Source organism: Emys orbicularis, chromosome 3 (genome assembly GCF_028017835.1).
Source record: "Emys orbicularis isolate rEmyOrb1 chromosome 3, rEmyOrb1.hap1, whole genome shotgun sequence".
Taxonomy (NCBI): Eukaryota; Metazoa; Chordata; order Testudines; family Emydidae; genus Emys; species Emys orbicularis.
The window spans coordinates 98,097,412-98,119,473 of NC_088685.1; the positions used below are offsets into that span (position 1 = coordinate 98,097,412).

Genomic DNA, 22,062 nt, shown 5'->3' on the forward strand with positions numbered 1-22,062 from the left:
CTGCACTTAAGGGAGAAAGGGTTTTACTTCTGCTATTTTTTTGATCCCCTAAGCTCAGGGGGGTCTACGCCCCTTCCTTGACCAGCAGAGCCTCAACAAGTATCTAAAGAAGTTGAAGTTCCACATGGTCTTCTTGGCCTGCATCATTCCTTCCCTGGATCCAAGAGACTGGTATGTCACACTCAACCTGAAAGACACTTACTTTCACACATCGATATTTCACGGACACAGACAGTTCCTACGTTTCATAACTGTGACTGCCTACTACCAATGCAGTGTTCCCTTTTGGTCTAGCAACGGCGTCAAGGGTGTTTATGAAATGCATGTTGGTGGTGGCAGCCTACCTCAGATGTCAGGGTATCCAGATTTATCCATACCTAGACAACTGGTTCTTCAAGGGCCGGTCCAGGTCCAGCACAGTGTCGAGACTTTGCAAGCCACTTGTCAAGCTCTGGGCCTGTTGATAAACAAACAAAAATCAACGTTGATTCCAGTCCAATGGATAGAGTTTATTGGAGTGGTACTTGACACTGCCCAAGCCAGAGAATTTCTGCCAGAGGCCAGGTTCAGAGCAATGTCAGATCTGATTGCCAGCATCACTGCTCATCTGCTCACTACGGCCTGGGTCTGGGGTACATGGCAGCATGTATGCACGTTGTCCACCATGCGAGACTCAGGCTGCGTCCCTTCTAGATGTGGCTGGCGTTGGTCTACTCCCCGGCCAGACATCACCTAGACAAGGTCATCACGATCCCTCTGCAGGCACTTTCCTCTTTGCAGTGGTGGTCCAACTCCATCCTGGTGTTGGAAGGTGTGCCATTCGAGAGCCCATGACCCACGGTCTCCCTGATTTCGGATGTGTCTGACCTTGGTTGGGGAGCACTTCTTGGTACACTGCAGACTCCAGGGTTATGGTCTCGAAAGGCACTTGTGTTGCATATAAACATCAGGGAGCTCAGAGCCATCCGTCTGGCTTGCGGTGTCTTCCTTCCCCAACTGTCCGGCTGGGTGATGCAGGTGTTGACAGACAACACGGCCTCCATGTTCTATGTCAACAGCTTGATCGTCGGCTCTGTGCCAGGAGGCCTTCTGTCTGTGGGACTTCTGCATTCAGCATGCAATCCACCTGGAAGCCTTGCACCTCCCCGGCGTCCAGAACACACTGGTGGATCGTCTAAGCAGGTGGTTCTTCTCTCACCACAAGTCAAAATGCTCTTCCAGAAGTGGGGAGTTCCCCTAGTGGACCTGTTCACCACCAGACAGAATGGAAAATGCATCCGTTTTGTTCTTTCAAGGCTTCAGCAGAGGCTCACTGTCTGATGCCTTTCTCCTGTCGTGGTCAGGAGACCTGATGTACACCTTCCCACCAATTCTGCTCATCAGAAAAGTCCTCTCAAAATTCAAGAGAGACAAGGGACAGGTCATCATGATCACCCCAGCATGGCTTCACCAGCATTGGTTCGGCATGTTCATGGACCTGGCCGTACCAGCGCTGTGGACACTTCCTAGCCGCCCAGACCTACTCTTGCAGGATCACGGTCGATTCCTGCACCTGAACCTTGCCTCTCTCCACCTCACAGCTTGGATGCTGCATGGCTGAATCCAGAGGAACAAGCTTGCTCTAGTCAGGTACAGCAGGTTCTCTTGGCGAGCAGAAAGCCAGAGCAACTTGCCTGTCAAAGTGGAAGTGTTTCTCCTGCTGGGCGTCGGAGCGGAATATCTGATCGACCCAGTCATCTCTGCAGTCCATCCGGATTACCTGCTTCACTTAAAGCACCAAGATCTCTCACTTCTTCAGTCAAGGTGCACCTGGCAGCCATATCGGCCTTCCATCCTCGCATCCAGTGTATATTGGTGTTCGCGCATGAGGTGTTGATCAGGTTCCTGAAAGGCCTTGGAAGCCTCTTTCTGCCGATCTGGGACCAGGTTCCTCAATGGGACCTCAACCTGGTCCTCTCCAGGCTCATGAGTCCACTCTTTGAGACTGTGACTTCTTGTTCCCTTTCCCACTTGTTGTGGAAGGTTTCATTCCTTGTAGCTATTACCTCAGCAAGACGTGTCTCTGAGTTTAAAGCCCTCACTTTGGAACCCCCATATACACAGTATTCTACAAGGACAAGGTCTAGCTGCGGCCCCATCCGGCCTTCCTGCCAAAGGTGGTGTCACACTTCCATATCAACCAGGATATCTTCCTCCCGGTGTTCTGTCCAAAGCCTCCCATGACCAATGAGGAGAGGCGGCTGCACACTGTAGATGTCAGGCGCATTCTGGCTTTCTACCTGGAGAGCACCAAGCTCTTCCGCAGATTGACCCAGCTCTTTATCGCGACAACTGACAGGATGAAGTGCCTTCTGGTGTCCTCTCAGAGGATTTCGAATTGGATCACCACCTGCATCCGCACTTGTTATGAGTTGGCACAGGCTGTGCCTCCACCGATAGAGAAGGGTCACTCGACTATGGCTCAGGCATCTTTGGCAGCCCTCCTGGTGCATGTTCCTATCCAGGACATCTGCAGGGTCGTGACGTGGTCTTCGGTACACACGTTCACGATGCATTACGCCATCACCCAGCAAGCCAGAGATGACACTGTATTTGGCAAAGCTGTGTTGCAATCGACACGTCCATGAACTACCACCTGCCTCCGATGATACTGGTTGGGAGTCACTACAATGGAATGGACACGAGCAAGCAGTCAAAGAAGAAAAGATGGTTACCTTTCGTAACTGTTGTTCTTCGAGATGTGTTGCTCATGTCTATTCCGTGACCCACCCTCCTTCCCCTCTGTTGGAGTTCTGGCAAGAAGGAACTGAGGGAGGGCGAAGCCGGTGGCACCCCTTATACCGGCACATATATGCGCCACTCCAGAGGGTGCCAGAGCCAGTCCCCCACGGATACCACTGAGGGGAAAACTTCCGGGATCGGTGCATGTGCCGAGCACACACACACCTACAACGGAATGAACATCAGCACATCTCGAAGAACAGTTACGAAATGTAATAGTTGAAAAAGACTACTATTTAGTCCTGTTGTCTGTGACGAGTCTGAAGTGCTGAGAGTTTGCTGTATTATATTCTTATTCACCAATAGATTTATTAATTTTCAACATCAAGAACACATTCTGCCCCCATTTATACCTGTGCAACCCAATACAAAGATAGTGGGGTTGCATATGTGCAACTGAGAGTGGAATTTGACCTGGAGAATCTTTATTATTCCTGGCAACTATGTGTGAACCAGAAAGAAGACAGCCTGAGTTCCGAGATTCCAGGCTGAGTTCACAAGGGCGGCAGTTTACAGATGAAACAAAGTGGTGGCTTTTTAACAGAGCAGTTCACTGAGACGATGCACACCAAAACCCCTATTCTTTTAACAGTTACTTTACTCAGAAAATTGCATTTTTAAAGACCATAAATTTCATGTTTTATGCAGCCAAAGATATTCCCCCATTGCATAACTGTCGCAATAAGGAGCACATTCAGAATCAACACCCTGCCCCACCACGTTATCGCAGGTAAAAGCCTAAGCTTGAACCATACTTTGAGGGTTAAATTTAGCTTATGTTAGATCAAAAAGAGGAAGTAAATTCCAGAGTTAAGAGCCATGTAATAGGAATGTCATGCCACTTGCCCCTAAACATTTAAATATAAGAACTATCAACTCAGACTCCTCAGCTGATAACTTCTTCCCTGGCCAAAGGGAGAAACATAGTTTTATGACCAGTAAGCGCAGTTTCATATGTGGACTGCTAAAATTGACAGTTTTGAGCTACAGAACTGCACTGGAGTTGTGAAGATTTCTAAATGGTGTATTATAGAGGGGCAGTAGGTCTTGTTTGTCTGGCCTAAATTAAATTGATTCAAATGTTTAAAGTTGAACCATTTTAATATTCTAGTTGATAACAAGGGCAGCGTGGGATACACGTTGCTTTGAGCATTATTAGCATGTAGTTTCTTATGTTTGTAACAGAATTCTGTTACAATCTGCCTTTATTATTTACACTATTTTTAATGATATATGGTTGTGATGTGTTTATTTGTATTACCGCAGCACCTAAGAATCCCAGTCTTGGAGCAGGAGGATCCCATCGTGCTAGGCAGCAAAAGTATGCTAACAATTTATGAATGCTGCCTTTGGAAATTAAATAGTATAAAAAGAATTGAACTAGGTTACAGTGCCCTGTAAATGAAGAGATTATCATTTTCAGATTTAAACAGGGACCTGATTCTGGCTAACCTTCAAGAAGACTGAGTTGATCCTGTAACTAGTCAAAGATTTCTAAATGGAGTGTGAAGAACATATCCGCTTTGGTGGTAGTTTTGGACTTGGATTTGACAGAGTCTGTGGAAAAGAGTCACTCTGAGATTTGAAACCCCCCTCCCTGCAAACTTGTATGTTTTAGAGCTCTCTCCATGCTTCTCCTAAATTGTTTCTCTACTACCCTTCTCTGGAGCTTGTCAATTTCAGTTCCAAGCTGTAAGGGTATGTCTACACTACGAGAGTAGTTCGATTTTACTTAAATCGAATTTGTGGAACCGATATTACAAAGTTGAACGTGTGTATCCACACTAAGGACAGTAATTCGACTTTGTGGGTCCACACTAACGGGGCAAGCGTCGACATTGGAAGCGGTGCATTGTGGGCAGCTATCCCACTGTTCCCGCAGTCCCCGCTGCCCATTGGAATTCTGGGTCGAGCCCCCAATGCCTGCTGGGGCAAAAAATGTGTCGAGGGTGGTTTTGGGTAACTGTCGTCATCCAACCGTCACTCCCGCCCTCCCTCCCTGAAAGCGCCGGCGGGAAATCAGTGCGCGCACTTTTCTGGTGAGTGACAGCGCGGACGCCACAGCACTGCGAGCATGGAGCCTGCTGCAACCATTGCTGCAGTTATGGCCATTGTCAACACCTCGCACATTATCATCCAGCTTTTCCAGAGGCAGATGCTGAGAAATCGGGCGAGGAGGCTACGGCAGCACAGTGAGGACATTAAGTCTGAGAGGGGCACAGACCTCTCACAAAGCACGGGACCCCGCGCCGTGAACATCATGGTGGCAATGGGTCATGTTGATGCTGTGGAACGGCGATTCTGGGCCCGGGAAACAAGCACGGACTGGTGGGACCGCATAGTGCTGCAGGTCTGGGATGAATCACAGTGGCTGCGAAACTTTCGGATGCGGAAGGGAACTTGCCTGGAACTTTGTGAGTTGCTGTCCCCTGCCCTGAAGCGCAAGGACACCCGGATGCGAGCAGCCCTGACTGTCCAGAAGCGAGTGGCCATAGCCCTCTGGAAGCTTGCAACGCCAGACAGCTACCGGTCAGTTGTGAACCACTTTGGTGTGGGCAAATCTACCGTGGGGGTTGCTGTGATGCAAGTAGCCAACGCAATCGTTGAGGTACTGCTCTCAAAGGTAGTGACCCTTGGAAACGTGCAGGTGATCATAGATGGCTTCGCCGCGATGGGATTCCCAAACTGCGGTGGGGCTATAGATGGAACTCACATCCCTATCCTGGGACCGGACCACCAGGCCAGCCAGTACATTAACCGAAAAGGCTACTTTTCAATGGTGCTGCAAGCACTGGTGGACCATAGGGGACGTTTTACAAACATCAACGTCAGATGGCCGGGCAAGGTTCATGACGCTCGTGTTTTCAGGAACTCTGGTCTGTTTAGACGGCTGCAGGAAGGTATTTACTTCCCGGACCACAAAATAACTGTTGGGGATGTGGAGAGGCCTATAGTGATCCTCAGGGACCCAGCCTACCCGCTAATGCCCTGGCTCATGAAGCCCTATACAGGAGCCCTGGACAGTGAAAAAGAACTCTTCAACTACTGGCTGAGCAAGTGCAGAATGGTGGTGGAGTGTGCTTTTGGACGTCTCAAGGGGAGATGGAGAAGCTTACTGACTCGCTCTGATCTCAGCGAAACCACTGTCCCCATTGTTATTACAGCTTGCTGTGTGCTCCACAATCTCTGTGAGAGCAAGGGGGAGACCTTTATGGCGGGGTGGGAGGTTGAGGCAAATAGCCTGGCTGCTGGTTACGCCCAGCCAGACAGCCGTGTGATTAGAAGAGCACAGCGGGACGCGCTGTGCATCCGGGAGGCTTTGAAAGCTAGGTTCCTGAGTGAGCAGGGTAACCTGTGACTATTAAGTTTGTTTAAAGAGAAGCTGAACCTGCCCCCGTTTCTTTACCCAGTTAATGTTGACTATCCTCTCCAGTTACATACCCCGTTCCCCCCCCCTTCCAACACACGTTTAAAAATAAAATAAATGGAACTTTGTTAATGAACACCGTTTTCTTTATTACTTTTTGGGACTCTGTGTGTGGGGGCTATGTGACTTTGTGGCGGGGGAGGACGGTTACAGATCCCCTGCTGCGTGGCTCTGTGATCCAGGCTAAGGACCGCTGCATAAGATCTGTAATGGCCCTCCCCCGCCACAAAGTCACATAGCCCCCCGCCCTCCCCACAGAACATGAAAAACCACCTCCCAGACTGACCAGGGTGCCTAGTGACTGCAATGTGTGTGTGATCTTCTGCTGAACCTGCCCCCGTGTCTGTACCCTGGTAAAGGTGACTGTCCTCTCCAATTACCAACCCCCTTCCCCCCCTTCAAACACACTCTCCTCTAAAAGAACATGACGGAAAGAGTAATTAACAGAAACGTATTTTTTATTAGCAACTACACAGTTAGGGGATGACACTGGGACGGGGGCTTGGGTGAGGTGCTTTTGGAGTGAAGGAAAGGACTTATCAAAACTTTGGGAATGAGAGCCGTCTGGTACTTGAGCAGTCTGCAGGGGTGGAGTGACAGTTTTCACGGCCCCTGCCGCCCCTCTTTCTTGGGACTTTGGGTGAGGGGGGTATGGGACTTTGTGGAGGGGGAGGGCGGTTAGAGATAGACTGCAGCGGGGCTCTGTCCTCCTGCCTCCGGTCCTGCAGAACATCCACAAGGCGCCGGAGCATGTCCGTTTGCTCCCTCATTAGTCTAAGCAGCGTTTGAGTCGCCTGCTGGTCTTCCTGCCGCCACCTCTCCTCCCGTTCAATGTGTGATTGATGGTATTGCGACATGTTCTCCCTCCACTGGGTCTGCTGGGCCGCCTCGGCTCAGGAGCAGCCCATAAGTTCTGAGAACATGTCGTCCCGTGTCCTTTTCTTTCTCCACCTAATCTGCGCCAGCCTCTGGGAGGGGGATGCCAGGGTAGGTCGGGAGACAGTCGCAGCTGTGGGATGGGGAAAAGGAAGTGAATTCCTCAAAAAGCTAATTCTTTGTGAACAATGAACATAGTCTTTCTCTGTGAACAAGACCATGCACAGCACCTATCACATGCGCACTCAGGACAAGGTCGAATTTTTGGCCTTCGCATTCAGTGCCTGGGGTCTTGCAGTGGAGATCAGACAAGCGGGGCAGGACAGCGGAATTCGGGTAGCAGGCTGACATGGTAAGCCATAGACTTTTGGCTGCTTAAAACTTAAATTATAGCAGTGCCCTCCTTTCACGTTCAAAGCAATGCTCCTAGAGTTGGCCAGTTCCTGCTGCCGGCAATCCGGCAAGCATGAACTCTGCCCCTGTCCCACCCCCTCGCGGCTTTCCCCGGGAAAGATCTCTGTTTGCTGCCCCTCTCCCGCCTCCACCGCGTGGCTGTAAACCGCCAGTTACAGTTCTGTAAAGGAACAGGCAATCAGTCCCAATAGTAACATTCCCCTAATTCTAAGCAGGTCACCATGAGCGACATCACTCTGCTGAGGATTTCTGAGACAGAGAAAGAATGCATGCTGCTTGAAAGCCAGCAAAAACCAGGGCCGTATGCCGCCATGCTCTGCAAGGCAATGATCCCAGAGTACTTGATGGTAGCCTGGCGCGGAAAAGTTTCCTACCACGGAGGACACAATAAGGTCGCTCTCCCCAGGAATCTCATGCAAAGGCTTTCCAATTACCTCTAGGAGAGCTTTGTGGAGATGTCCCATGAGGATTTCAGCTCTATCCCCGGACATATAGACCTTATTTTCCAGTAGCTGCACTGGCAAGGACTAAAAAGTAGAGCGCCTAGGGCAAACTAATCATGATAAACCGGACATTGTTAGATTCTTTTGCAGTAGTTGCACTGCCAAGGACTTAAACGTTAAGCGCCTAGGGCAAACTAATCATGAAAAACCCATTGTTAATATTCCTGTTCTGTTCAAAATAAATGTTTAATACACTTACCGACTGATCCTTCCCCTGATTTTGGGTCCGGGTTAACGCCTGGGGACGGTTGGTAGGGGATCGCTGTGAGGGTGATGAAGAGATCCTGGCTGTCGGGGAAATCAGCGTTGTAAGCGCTGTCGACTGCCTCGTCCTCCTCATCTCCTTCCTCATCTTCCCCGTCCGCTAACATCTCCGAGGAAGCGGCCGTCGACAATATCCCATCCTCAGAGTCCACGGTCAGTGGTGGGGTAGTGGTGGCGGCCGCACCTAGAATGGAATGCAGTGCCTCGTAGAAACGGCATGTCTGGGGCTGGGATCCGGAGCGTCCGTTTGCCTCTTTGGTCTTCTGGTACCCTTGTCTCAGCTCCTTGATTTTCACGTGGCACTGCGTTGCATCCCGGCTGTATCCTCTCTCTGTCATGGCTTTTGAGATCTTCTCGTAGATCTTTGCATTCCGTCTTTTCGATCGCAGCTCCGAAAGCACGGACTCATCACCCCACACAGCGATCAGATCCAAGACTTCCCAATCAGTCCATGCTGGGGCCCTCTTTCTATTCTGAGATTGCATGGTCACCTCTGCTGGAGAACTCTGCATCGTTGCCAGTGCTGCTGAGCTCGCCACGATGTCCAAACAGGACATGAGATTCAAACTGGCCAGGCAGGAAAAGGAATTCAAATTTTCCCGGGGCATTTCCTGTGTGGCTGGTCAGAGCATCCGAGCTCGGACTGCTGTCCAGAGCGTCAACAGAGTGGTGCACTGTGGGATAGCTCCCGGAGCTATTAGCGTCGAATTCCATCCACACCTACCCTAATTCGACATGGCCATGTCGAATTTAGCGCTACTCCCCTCGTCGGGGAGGAGTACAGAAATCGAATTTAAGAGACCTCTATGTCGAACTAAATAGCTTCGTTGTGTGGACGGGTGCAAGGTTAATTCGATTTAACGCTGCTAAATTCGACATAACCTCCTAGTGTAGACCAGGCCTAAGTGTTCTGAAGCTTACTGGAGCTAAATTCTCAAGTATTCAAGCCACCTTGAATCCTGTGATGCATCAGTGCCAAGTTCTGTAGCACGCACTTTTTAGGGGTCCAGTTTAGGGATTCTGTGGAAATCATAACTGAACTGTCTGAATTTTGTGCATGTAGAATATGAACCACAACCTACACATCAGCAGTTTGATCTATATATACACACAAACATTTTAAAAAATTAAATTCTGAAAAGTAATTTATAAAATTATCAGTGCACCCATTCCCCTTTTCTTGCTTTATCATGGCTTTGTGACTCAAATCGAAAGAAAAACCGAGGCAGAAAGGTGAAGAGAAGATCATCAATGCCAGCAATACATTTGTATGCAGTGTTGTAGCTTTGTTGGTCCCAGGGTATGAAGGAGACACGATGGGTCCAGCTTCTGTTGGTGGAAGGGACAAGCTTATGAGCTTCACAGAGCTTTTTGTCAAGTCTAGAGAAGGTAACCAGAGTGTCCAGGCTAAATACAAGGTGGGACAGATCAAGCACAATGTTGTAGGAGACCACTTAAAAGGAAGTGGACCGTTAACATCCTTGCAGTCATAGGACAGTGGAGGGTTAGTAGGTAGCAGGATGTGTTGCAAATTGTTATAATGGGCCATAAAACCTGCACAACTCTCTTTACCAGCTGGAGTCATGATTCTCCCACTCTTAGACTTGGTCTCAAGCTGCAGTACCCTGTGTACTAACAGTGCCTTCTTTGGTCCTACTGAACTCTGTACTGGCAACTCTTTCTTTTGGGAGCTATAACCAGTGGTAGGTAAGGCATGTTGGGTTAACATTTTAAATTTCAAGCTATAAATAAAGGTATAAAAACTAGATGAGGTTTGGGAATTTAAACTGATGAGTGCACTTAAATGTGCATTATAAAATATTTAAAACATGCTGTTAGGTCCAAAAGGTCAAACTTTTGTATCAGAGGTGTTTGCATTATAGGTGTATATGTAGCACTTTCTTCTTTACTTGCCTCCCCACTCCTTGCTGTAAGCAGACTATACTAAAATGTTCAAGAATCCTGTTCTCCAAGTGCCTCAACAGGATTTTTGTGTGATTTATGCCTTTTTATTTTTTATCAACAAAGAAGTGTCTGAGGACAATGAATAGTGCATATTTACATACTTATAAAGCTGCATGCCACCCCTGGAGGCCTGGAGTGAGAAAGGCACTTGGCTTAGGTTATTTCACCCAACTCCAGGATCACATGGGGCTGGAATTCCTTCCAGAGACATAGTCTGAGCTTGGGAGGGGAAATGAGAGACTTTGCTCATAGAGATGCAGCAGCATGACTTGAACCCTCTCAAGGTCGATCTACATACAAACTTGCATTGCAGTAATTAAACCTGTTCTAGTTGATATTTTCTGGGGGGAGGAGAGGGGTGTTAGGGAAAGTCTCTGTGGATGCTCTTAGGTAAGAATAAGTGTCCTGTTCTGATTTAGCATACACTGAATTTTTACATACAAAAGCAAAATAGAACACATTTTAAAATAAGATCTAAATTAGAACTGATTTAGTTACTGCAGTGCAAGCTTGTGTGTGGAGAAATCTTCAGTTCCTGAAACTCTGCCAGGAATGCATTCCCCATATTTTCTTGGGACAGATTTTCCTCTTGAGAGGAAGGAGCATGATGACTCTCGTAAGATATTGTTGGTAGGAAAAAGCAATCTGGTGCAGAGATTGGGAAAGGAACTTAATGTATCTACTATAGAAAAGAATGAATAAAGGAAAAGTGAAAATAAACGTAACAAAGGAATATAGTTTATAAAGAAATGGGAGATGGGCAAGTATTTTAGGTACAAGTATGTGTGGTGGGGGGGAATTGTATCATAGAATCATAGAATATCAGGGTTGGAAGGGACCTCAGGAGGTCATCTAGTCCAACCCCCTGCTCAAAGCAGGACCAATTCCCAACTAAATCATCCCAGCCAGGGCTTTGTCAAGCCGGGCCTTAAAAACCTCCAAGGAAGGAGATTACACCACCTCCCTAGGTAAAGCATTCCAGTGCTTCACCACCCTCCTAGTGAAATAGTGTTTCCTAATATCCAACCTAGACCTCCCCCACTGCAACTTGAGACCATTGCTCCTTGTTCTCTCATCTGCCACCACTGAGAACAGCCGAGCTCCATCCTCTTTGGAACCCCCCCTCAGGTAGTTGAAAGCAGCTATCAAATCCCCCCTCATTCTTCTCTTCTGGAGACTAAACAATCCCAGTTCCCTCAGCCGTTCCTCATAAGTCATGTGCTCCAGACCCCTAATCATTTTTGTTGCCCTCCGCTGGACTCTTTCCAATATTTCCACATCCTTCTTGTAGTGTGGGGCCCAAAACTGGACACAGTACTCCAGATGAGGCCTCACCAACGTCGCATAAAGGGGAACGATCACGTCCCTCGATCTGCTGGCAATGCCCCTACTTATACAGCCCAAAATGCCATTAGCCTTCTTGGCAACAAGAGCACACTGTTGACTCATATCCAGCTTCTCGTCCACTGTGACCCCTAGGTCCTTTTCTGCAGAACTTCTACCTAGCCATTCGGTCCCTAGTCTGTAGCAGTGCATAGGATTCTTCCGTCCTAAGTGCAGGACTCTGCACTTGTCCTTGTTGAACCTCATCAGGTTTCTTTTGGCCCAATCCTCCAATTTGTCTAGGTCCCTCTGTATCTGATCCCTACCCTCCAGCGTATCTACCACGCCTCCCAGTTTAGTGTCATCTGCAAACTTGCTGAGAGTGCAGTCCACACCGTCCTCCAGATCATTAATAAAGATATTAAACAAAACCGGCCCCAGGACCGACCCTTGGGGCACTCCGCTTGATACCGGCTGCCAACTAGACATGGAGCCATTGATCACTACCCGTTGAGCCCGACGATCTAGCCAGCTTTCTATCCACCTTACAGTCCATTCATCCAGCCCATACTTCTTTAACTTGGCGGCAAGAATACTGTGGGAGACTGTATCAAAAGCTTTGCTAAAGTCAAGGAATAACACATCCACTACTTTCCCCTCATCCACAGAGCCAGTTATCTCCTCATAGAAGGCAATTAGGTTAGTCAGGCACGACTTCCCCTTGGTGAATCCATGCTGACTGTTCCTGATCACTTTCCTCAACTCTAAGTGTTTCATAATTGATTCCTTGAGGACCTGCTCCATGATTTTTCCAGGGACTGAGGTGAGGCTGACTGGCCTGTAGTTCCCCGGATCCTCCTCCTTCCCTTTTTTAAAGATGGGCACTACATTAGCCTTTTTCCAGTCATCCGGGACCTCCCCCGATCGCCATGAGTTTTCAAAGATGATGGCCAATGGCTCCGCAATCACATCCGCCAACTCCTTTAGCACCCTCGGATGCAGCGCATCCGGCCCCATGGATTTGTGCTCATCCAGTTTTTCTAAATAGTCCCGAACCACTTCTTTCTCCATGGAGGGCTGGTCACCTCCTCCCCATACTGTGCTGCCCAGTCCAGCAGTCTGGGAGCTGACCTTGTTTGTGAAGACAGAGGCTAAATTCTATAAAAATCACTGTTTCTACTGTTGAATCACAAGTTGCACATACACAATTTAAATAATTGTACCATCTCTTATAGTACCATTGTCTTCTGTCTTTCTCCTCTGGTTTATCACCTGTTTCTACTTGGATAGTGTTAGTGCAGTACCTGGTGTGGTGGGATCCTGAGGCCTTTGAGAGCTACCCAAATAAATCTAAAAGTTATATAAGAAATTTTAGTGGTGCTAACTCTCACAATTCTGGGGGAGTGATGTGATTTTGGTTGTGATTTGTGCCCATGTAGTGAATTTGAGCCTGCAAATTGGCTGTCTGCCCCACTTGCCCTGCCTCTTGGGGCAGAATAACTAACCAGAGCTGCTGCAGACAGAACTGTGTCTCTCCCCGCCCCGCCAATCCCATAGCAACCCAAAGCCATTCTCATAGGAGGAGAGAGTGGAGATGGCTCTGTACCCTCCCCTTCTGTGAGCCATTGGGACAGGATGGTTCCTCTGCCCCTGCCTACTCTGCAACATCTGGCCAGGAGCGGGGTGGGGGAGGGGAGTGAAGACCCTGTGGAGTACCCTTCGCCCCGCCCCCCCCCCCCCCCCCCAGTCTGGAAGCCATGGCAGTGAGGGGTGAGGAACCTCAGGAGGAGCAGAGGTGAGGCTGTATGAGTGAGTGCAGAACTGGGGGCAGCTTGGTGGACTGAGCTGACGGGGGGAAGGGGAGCTGGGGGGGGGGGGGAATGAATTATCTGCTGGGTGGGGGACAGGCAGATGTGCAGGTGAGAACTCTTTCAATGGGGCCAAAGTCACATTTCTTTTTCTCTCTCTCACCCACGATGGACAGGGGGAATTAAAAAATCAAAAGACAGACCAAAAAAGCACAATATATAATCTTTAAAAGAAAATAAAACCTCATGTTTCTGGAGGTCTGACTAATGATTTTTTGATCTCCTGAGGTTGGCAATAGTGGGAAATATATAATGGAAAATAAAGGCATTTTTTTCAATCTTTTAGTTTTGGATTATCAATCTTATAGTGAGCAGAGGTTTCACAATTTAAGAGGGGTTTTGTTCATGAGGGACACTAGAAAAAATAAGAAAAAATTAAAGGTAACTTATTGTGTCCAGCTCCATATTCAACAGTATTAAAAGTTCTGCAGGCCAGAATTTTCCCTTCACTTGCATTTGTGCAATCCCACAGTACTTCTTCCTCAGTAACACCTTAAATGGCTTATGCACGTAGACTCATAGACTCATAGACTTTAAGGTCAGAAGGGACCATTGTGGTCATCTAGTCTGACCTCCCGCATGATGCAGGCCACAAAAGCTGACCCACCCACTTTCCCTTAACTCAGCTTTTGAAGTCTCCAGATCGTGATTTAAAGACTTCAAGTCGCAGAGAATCCTCCAGCTTGCGACCCCTGCCCTATGCTGTGGAGGAAGGCGAAAAACCTCCAGGGCCTCTGCCAATCTACCCTGGAGGAAAATTCCTTCCCGACCCCAAATATGGCGATCAGTAGAACCCCGAGCATACAGGCAAGAATCTCCAGCCGGAGCCTCATTTTACCAGCGATGGCACGTTATTGCCTAATTGACTAAAATCACGTTATCCCATCAAACCATTCCCTCCATGAACTTATCTAGCCTAATCTTGAAGCCAGGGAGGTCTTTCGCCCCCACCGTTTCCCTCGGAAGGCTGTTCCAAAATTTCACCCCTCTGACGGTTAGAAACCTTCGTCTAATTTCAAGCCTAAACTTCCCCACGGCCAGTTTATATCCATTTGTTCTCGTGTCCACATTAGTACTGAGCTGAAATAATTCCTCTCCCTCCCTGGTATTTATCCCTCTGATATATTTAAAGAGAGCAATCATATCCCCCCCTCAGCCTTCTTTTGGTTAGGCTAAACAAACCGAGCTCCTCGAGTCTCCTTTCATAGGAAAGGTTTTTCCATTCCTCGGATCATCCTAGTGGCCCTTCTCTGTACCCGTTCCAGTTTGAGTTCGTCCTTTTTAAACATAGGAGACCAGAACTGCACACAGTACTCCAAATGAGGTCTCACCAGCGCCTTGTATAACGGAAGCAGCACCTCCTTGTCCCTACTAGAAATACCTCGCCTAACGCATCCCAAGATCGCATTAGCTTTTTTCACAGCCACGTCACATTGCTGACTCATAGTCATCCTGCGATCAACCAGGACTCCGAGGTCCTTCTCCTCCTCCGTCACTTCCAACCTATGCGTCCCCAGCTTATAACTAAAATTCTTGTTAGTCATCCCTAAATGCATCACCTTACACTTCTCACTATTAAATCTCATCCTATTACTATTACTCCAATTTACAAGGTCATCCAAGTCTCCCTGCAGAATATCCCGATCCTCCTCCGAATTGGCAATACCTCCCAACTTTGTGTCATCCGCAAACTTTATCAGCCCACTCCTACATTCGGTTCCGAGGTCAGTAATAAATAGATTAAATAAAATCGGACCCAAAACCGAACCTTGAGGAACCCCACTGGTGACCTCCCTCCAACCTGACAGTTCACCTATCAGTACTACCTGCTGCAGTCTACCCTTTAACCAGTTCTTTATCCACCTCTGGATTTTCATATCGATCCCCATTTTTTCCAATTTAACCAATAATTCCTCATGCGGCACAGTATCAAACGCTTTACTAAAATCGAGGTATATTAGATCCACCGCATTTCCTTTATCTAGAAGGTCTGTTACTTTCTCAAAGAAGGAGATCAGGTTGGTTTGGCACGATCTGCCTTTCGTAAATCCATGTTGTAATTTGTCCCAATTGCCATTCGCCTCAAGGTCCTTAACTACTTTCTCCTTCAAAATTTTTTCCAAGACTTTGCATACTACAGATGTTAAACTAACAGGCCTGTAGTTACCCGGGTCACTTTTTTTCCCCTTCTTGAAAATAGGAACCACATTAGCTATTTTCCAGTCCAACGGTACCACCCCCGAGTTTACAGATTCATTAAAAATTATCGTTAAAGGGCTTGCAATTTCTCGCGCCAGTTCTTTCAATATTCTAGGATGAAGATCATCCGGTCCGCCCGATTTAGTCCCGTTTAGCTGGTCAAGTTTGGCTTCCACCTCTGATGCTGTAATGTCAATCCCCCCTCCTTTATTCCCCTCTGTCCTGCTCACTCTATTCCTAAGCCCTTCATTAGCCTTATTAAAGACCGATGCAAAATATTCATTTAGATATTGTGCCATGCCTAGATTATCCTTAATCTCCACTCCATCTCCATTCTTCAGCGGTCCCACTTCCTCTTTCTTTGTTTTCTTCCTATTTATATGGCTATAAAACCTCTTACTATTGGATTTAATTCCCCTCGCAAGGTCCAACTCTACACGGCTTTTGGCCTTTCTCACTGCATCCCTACATGCTCTGACCTCAATAAGGTAGGTTTCCTTGCTGATCCCTCCCCTCTTCCATTCTTTGTACGCTTTCTGTTTTTTCTTAATCGCCCCTTTGAGATGCCCACTCATCCAGCTCCTGCCTACTATCCGTTTTCCCTTTCTCGGGATACAGGCCTCGGACAGCTCGTGCAACTTCAACTTGAAATAATCCCAGGCGTCATCTGCCTTTAGATCCCTAAGTATGTTAGGCCAATGCACTTCCCTAAGTAGTTGCCTTAATTTATTAAAGTTGGCCTTTTTGAAATCATAAACCTTAGTCAGTTTTATTTCTGTTAATCCTTCCATTTAGTTTAAACCGAATTAGCTCATGGTCACTCGAGCCAAGGTTGTCCCCTACAACCATTTCCTCAACGAGGTCCTCACTACTCACCAGCACCAAATCTAGAATTGCATCCCCCCTCATCGGTTCAGTTACTACTTGATGAAGGAATTCATCTGCTAGCACGTCTAGGAACATCTGAGCCCTATTATTGTTACTAGCATTTGTACCCCAGTCTATATCTGGGAAGTTAAAGTCCCCCATGATTACACAGTTCTTATTAGTTTTTACTTCCCTAAAAACATTAAATAGTTCTCTGTCCGCATCCAGGCTAGATCCCGGCGGTCTATAGCACACCCCAAGCAGTATCTCAGGGGAGGCTCTAGTAGTTCTTTTACCCAGTGTAATTATTGCCCAGACAGACTCCGTCTTATCCATTCCATCACTTATTATTTCTTTACATTTAACCTCATTATTGACATACAATGCCACTCCCCCACCTTTACCTTTCTTCCGGTCATTCCTAAACAGCACATACCCTTCCATACCTGTACTCCAGTCATGACTACCGTTCCACCACGTATATCAGAGGACAGAATTTGGCCCTGTGGTAGGAATTAAATTATTCCCCTAATGGGAGAGTCTAGATGTAATCCTGCTCTCTTTTCCATGTCTGTCTGCAGTCCTAATAGTAGCAAAAGGCAGTAAATGGTTATTTTAGTCAGTGAAGTTAGCACATGAGTCTCAGAATACACAGCAAACTTTCTCAGTAAGAAGGTGTCATTTTTAGATAGTCCTATGTGGTCACCTTTGGCAAATCATTCAGGCTGTGATTTTGAAACTGATATGTCTAAGTGAGTGGAAAATGAGGCCATTTTGGTGCTTAACACTAGGTCCCCTTCTTTGAAAATTGTGGCTTTAACCTCTCTGCCTTTTTCCTCTGTAAAATGGGGAATTGTGAGATTTAATTCACTGTTTGTGTGGTTCTAGGGTACTGCAGTAATTGAATACCATAGAAATTCCTGTACATAAAATGTGCATTTATATACTCAGTTTATGAGAGTAGAGTAGGTTGCATACTGAGATGCAGCACCATTATATGGTAAACCTCCAAACAGAAGAAGTGGCTTCAAAACTTTAACCTTTCTAGATTTAAAAGTACTGCCTTTCCATTCCTTGCAGCTCTTGCTACCTTTTGTAGTGATAGTACTCTTATTCTTCCAGTATGAGTGAAATTCTCCCCACTGTGGAGTTGTCTGCACAAGACTCTATGCACTGCATAATCAGTTAATGCATGATGTAAGTGGTGTGTAGAATTTTTATCTATGAAATATATTTATATCTACTATAAGCACTCTCTGTTTAAAACAAGTATTTGTATTTAAGAAGATAAGAATGGCCATAGTGGGTCAAACCAGTGGTCCATCTAGCCCAGCATCCTGTCTTCTGACAGTGGCCAGTGCCAGATGCTTCAGAGGGAGTGAACAGAAGAGGGCAATTATCAAATGATCCATCCCGTCCTCCAGTCCCAGCTTCTGCCAGTGTGACGGTGCTGCCCGTGGGAGCCTGCTGAGGTCACTCAATTAAGGTGAACTGCAAACAAAACGGGCAGACAAACCCCGAACGCTGGTGGATATTCCAATACTTAGATTTACCAAGCCAGCACAAAACAGCTTCTGTAGTACCTCACTGTTACTTAGAAGTCCAAACCACGCAGTTCCCTTAAAGTACCCAGCCTCAGGCCTCCGTCCAGACACACACGTCCGATATGATGATGATTACTGAGAATCTTATCTCATCATATAAAAGAAAAGGTTCTTCCAATTCCAAAGGATCAGCCACATACCCAGGTTCAATTATAACTAAGGCCAGGTCTACACTAACCCCCCCACTTCGGACTAAGGTACGCAAATTCAGCTACGTTAATAACGTAGCTGAATTCGAAGTACCTTAGTCCGAAGTTACAGCGGTCCAGACGCGGCAGGATGGCTCCCCCGTCGATGCTGCGTACTCCGCTCGCCGAGCTGGAGTACCAGCGTCGAAGGCGAGCACTTCCGGGATCGATCCGGGGCACTTCCGGGATCGATCCGGGATCGATTTATCGCGTCTTAACCAGACGCGATAAATCGAACTCAGAAAATCGATTGCTTACATCCGGACCCGGATGTAAGTGAAGACGTACCCTTAGATCTTACCCAAAATACACGCTATAGCCAATTCTTATGAGCTAAACTAAAATTTATTAAAAAAGAGAAAAGAGAGTGTGTTGATTAAAAGATCAATATACATACAGACTTGAATTCAATTCTTGAGGTCCAGATACATAGCAGAGGTGAGCTTGTAGTTGCCAAAAGTCCTTTTAGAAATAGACCATAGGTTATAGTCCAATGTCCATATTCAGGGTGGCTCCAGTCAATGACTGGGGATTTCAATCCTTGTGGCTTAAGGTTTCCCCCTTCTTGAAACCCAAAGCAGATCTGAGATGAAGTAGGATCATGTCCCAGGGTTCTTATACATTTCCAGCAGCCTTTTGGCCTGAGAAAACAATAGGCTTAACTCTCCTTCCAAACATCCTGGCAATTAGCACAGGGTAATTTAATCCATTAAACAGTTCAGATACAGGTTACCACAACCTTCAAAGAGACACATAGACAATAATACTATTTCACTCAAGTATCATCACAAATGTTAATATTCCTTTTTTGATCTTTGAATTAAAGTTATAGCAATAGACAAGACTTGTTTGCTTACATCACAAGACCTGAGCAAACATCTACCCTTGAGATCTCTAACAATGCAGACTTGCGTTTCAAAGCTCTATTCATTTACCTATCTTCCTAGCCAGTCTTCCTTCCCAGCCATGGGTCAGGTCAGTCTGAGTTAATTAACTCTTTCTGGCCCTGTCACCTTCCAATGAAATATTATATTACACTCATAACGTCACAGCCAGTCATTGGTTTAGGGATACCCAGAGCAAGCAGTTGTGTTACTGACCATCATGGCTATCTTCCATTTGATTGAGAGTGATGTAGAATAAGAAGGCAACAGCTTATTCTTTACTCTTCAAGGAGCAGATAGAATTTGCTTTCCCCATGCCAACTTCTAGTAAGAAGCACACATAAGAGCATTGAGCTAGCAAAGGCAGCCAGAGGTTTCTGGAGCAAGTGTAATCTATTTTCCCTGGTAAAAACTGGGCTCTCTCTTTGGGTACGTTTTTATCCTTTCTGTATGAAATCAAAAATACTACCTTAGCCTGCTTGTATTGCATATCTTAGTAAGATGTAAAATGAGGAACAGCTAGACTGTCTCTCTCAATAGCCAATATAAAAGATAAATGTTAGAATATAGCCTCACTGGCACACATACATATGCTTTGTGCATGTGATGTAACTGATGTGGATGTGACAGAAAAGCAAAACTTAATATTTTCCAGAATGTGTTCAAGATAAACTTAAAATAAAATGGCATTTTTTGTTAGTGTACAGATAGCTAGAATTCAGAACAAATGCATTTTCTTGTGCAGTTCACAAGATGTGTTGGAAATGCTTTACTTTTTGCATAGTAGACATGGAATACTTGCTCCACAGCTATCTGATCTCTTACCTGGTAATTTTTTACCCTTCTATTTACGTGCAGGTGCAGCTGGGACAGGCAGATATAAACTGTCCAATCACAGAGTGCAGTGAATACCTGGATGAAACAACTGTCCTCTACAACCTGCCACATGATGACATCATCAAGTATAAATACTTCCTGGAACTCAGCCGTATTGACTCCAGCACCAAGCCATGCCCTCAATGCAAACACTTTACCACTTTCAGGAGGAGAGGTCACATTCCAACCCCAACGAAATTGGAGAACAAATACAAAGTGAGCATGCTCACCAAACCTATGGATTAGATGACACAGCTGTGAGCAGCAAAAGTAGGACAGCATGTGGTGGGCATTAAATGGGCTTTCCTCCATTACTGGAGCCTAATGTAAGCTGTGATTTAGAATATGAATCTATAGTATGATACCTCTGAATAACTGGTCAAGTCATGTAACAGTTCAGTTGTCTATTTGAACTTTCTTGTTATCATTTATTTCTTGTGGTGGTAGAAGAACAGTTTTGGCCATTAAATTTTCATGGTACCTTGAAAGGTGACTGAGCCCTTCACTTTCCTCTGTGCACTAACTGAACATCAGTTTGGTCAGAAAAGAGGTGGGGGCTCTAAGATGGACTTTCATAATTAACCAGAGTTTTTAGCCACACAACTCCAGTCAACTTCTCACCATTATCAAAAATGTTTAGGTACAAGTATAAAGCCCTATGTGTTGGGGAATGCTATGTTGCTCTGTGATCATTTGCTTATAGGTGCAACTTTTTATTTTTTTAATGGATAAGTGTTTTAAAATTCCCAAAAGGTAATCTGATTATCAGTTGCTTAGAATTCTCCATTACCCTATTGAGGAAGGTATGATACCGGAGTATCAAGGAAGGTAGAGGTGAAAAAGATGTATCAAATATTTATCTGTCCTTCTGTCATGCCAGAACATAATACTCTGAGAGGGGATTTACTGGATATTAAGATGATGACGGTACATATGCTCATAGCCAAAAAAGCAAAGTGCTATCCACTGTGTCTACAGTTTGACTGAAACTCACATGCATAATGCAAAAATGACTAGTAATAGGTAACTACTGTCCAGTCGCTTGTACTAGTCACTTGTACTAGATTTTCTCAAAGTTGCTTAACATTCTGAGAGCAAGTGTATGTGTATGATAAGTGATTAAGTTTTAAACATGTGTTTTCAACAGTGGGCATTAAATATTTTTGGGGAGAAAAAAAATCCATATCTGAGGAATAGTGTTAGTTTTGTCTTTAACACTGCTCTCCCCCCCCCCCCCTTTTTAATTTTTTTTACTTAATTTAAATCTTGTTGCTTTTTTTTTTTTTTTTTTTTGTCACCATTTTGAGGAAGCAACATGTAGGATGGCAGTTATATTACACATTTTTCACAACTATTTTACTCATTTCCTCTTTCTTCACTCTCCCTTTCCATGACTTTATGGTAAAATACTAAAGATGACAGCACTTTTTTATATAGTAGAGCCACATTTTTATTAGTTTATTTTATTGGAGCCTACTTACTGCCATTTACATATTATTGGTAACCTCTAAATAAGCTGCAAATATGTGTAGCATGTTCTGTGCCTTGAGTCACCACCATCTGTGCTAGAAAGCCCTCTATGGTGGCAAATGGCAGAGTTATTTCAAAGGGCGACATGATTCTGGGCATGACACTCAAGATATCATCCTTTGTCTTCTGAGTATTTTATCAGTTAATTTAGGAAACATTTGTTAGTAAATGAAAGAAAACTACCAGCTCATGATTAAGAATATTGTAACTTGCCTGTCACAATCACTGTTTTTGCTTCTTGCTTTAATGACAATAATACAAATTTTCCAGTCTGTGGAATATGCTGGTGTCTCATTGGGTTTCAGGTCACTCAGGGTGTGTCTACACTGCGGCCAGGAATGAGCCTCCTTGCCTGCTTGGACAGACTCATGCTAACAGGGCACTAGCTATAGTGATAAACATATCAGTATGACATTGTGGCTCGGGCTGGAGCTTGAGCTCTCAAGCCTACGGGGTCAGGTGGGCTTTACAGCCTGAGTCGCAACGTCCATAC

At 45.9% G+C, this 22,062-nt stretch overlaps 1 protein-coding gene across 1 annotated transcript in view; it reads left to right on the plus strand.

Annotated features, from left to right (window-relative positions):
- RNF217 (ring finger protein 217) overlaps positions 1-22,062 on the plus strand; it is a 92,730-nt gene that overhangs the window by 27,592 nt on the left and 43,076 nt on the right. Inside the window, exon 2 of the mRNA XM_065402208.1 lies at positions 20,022-20,255. Within this exon, the coding sequence (XP_065258280.1) occupies positions 20,022-20,255 (234 nt within the window). The remainder of the gene's footprint in view (positions 1-20,021; positions 20,256-22,062) is intronic.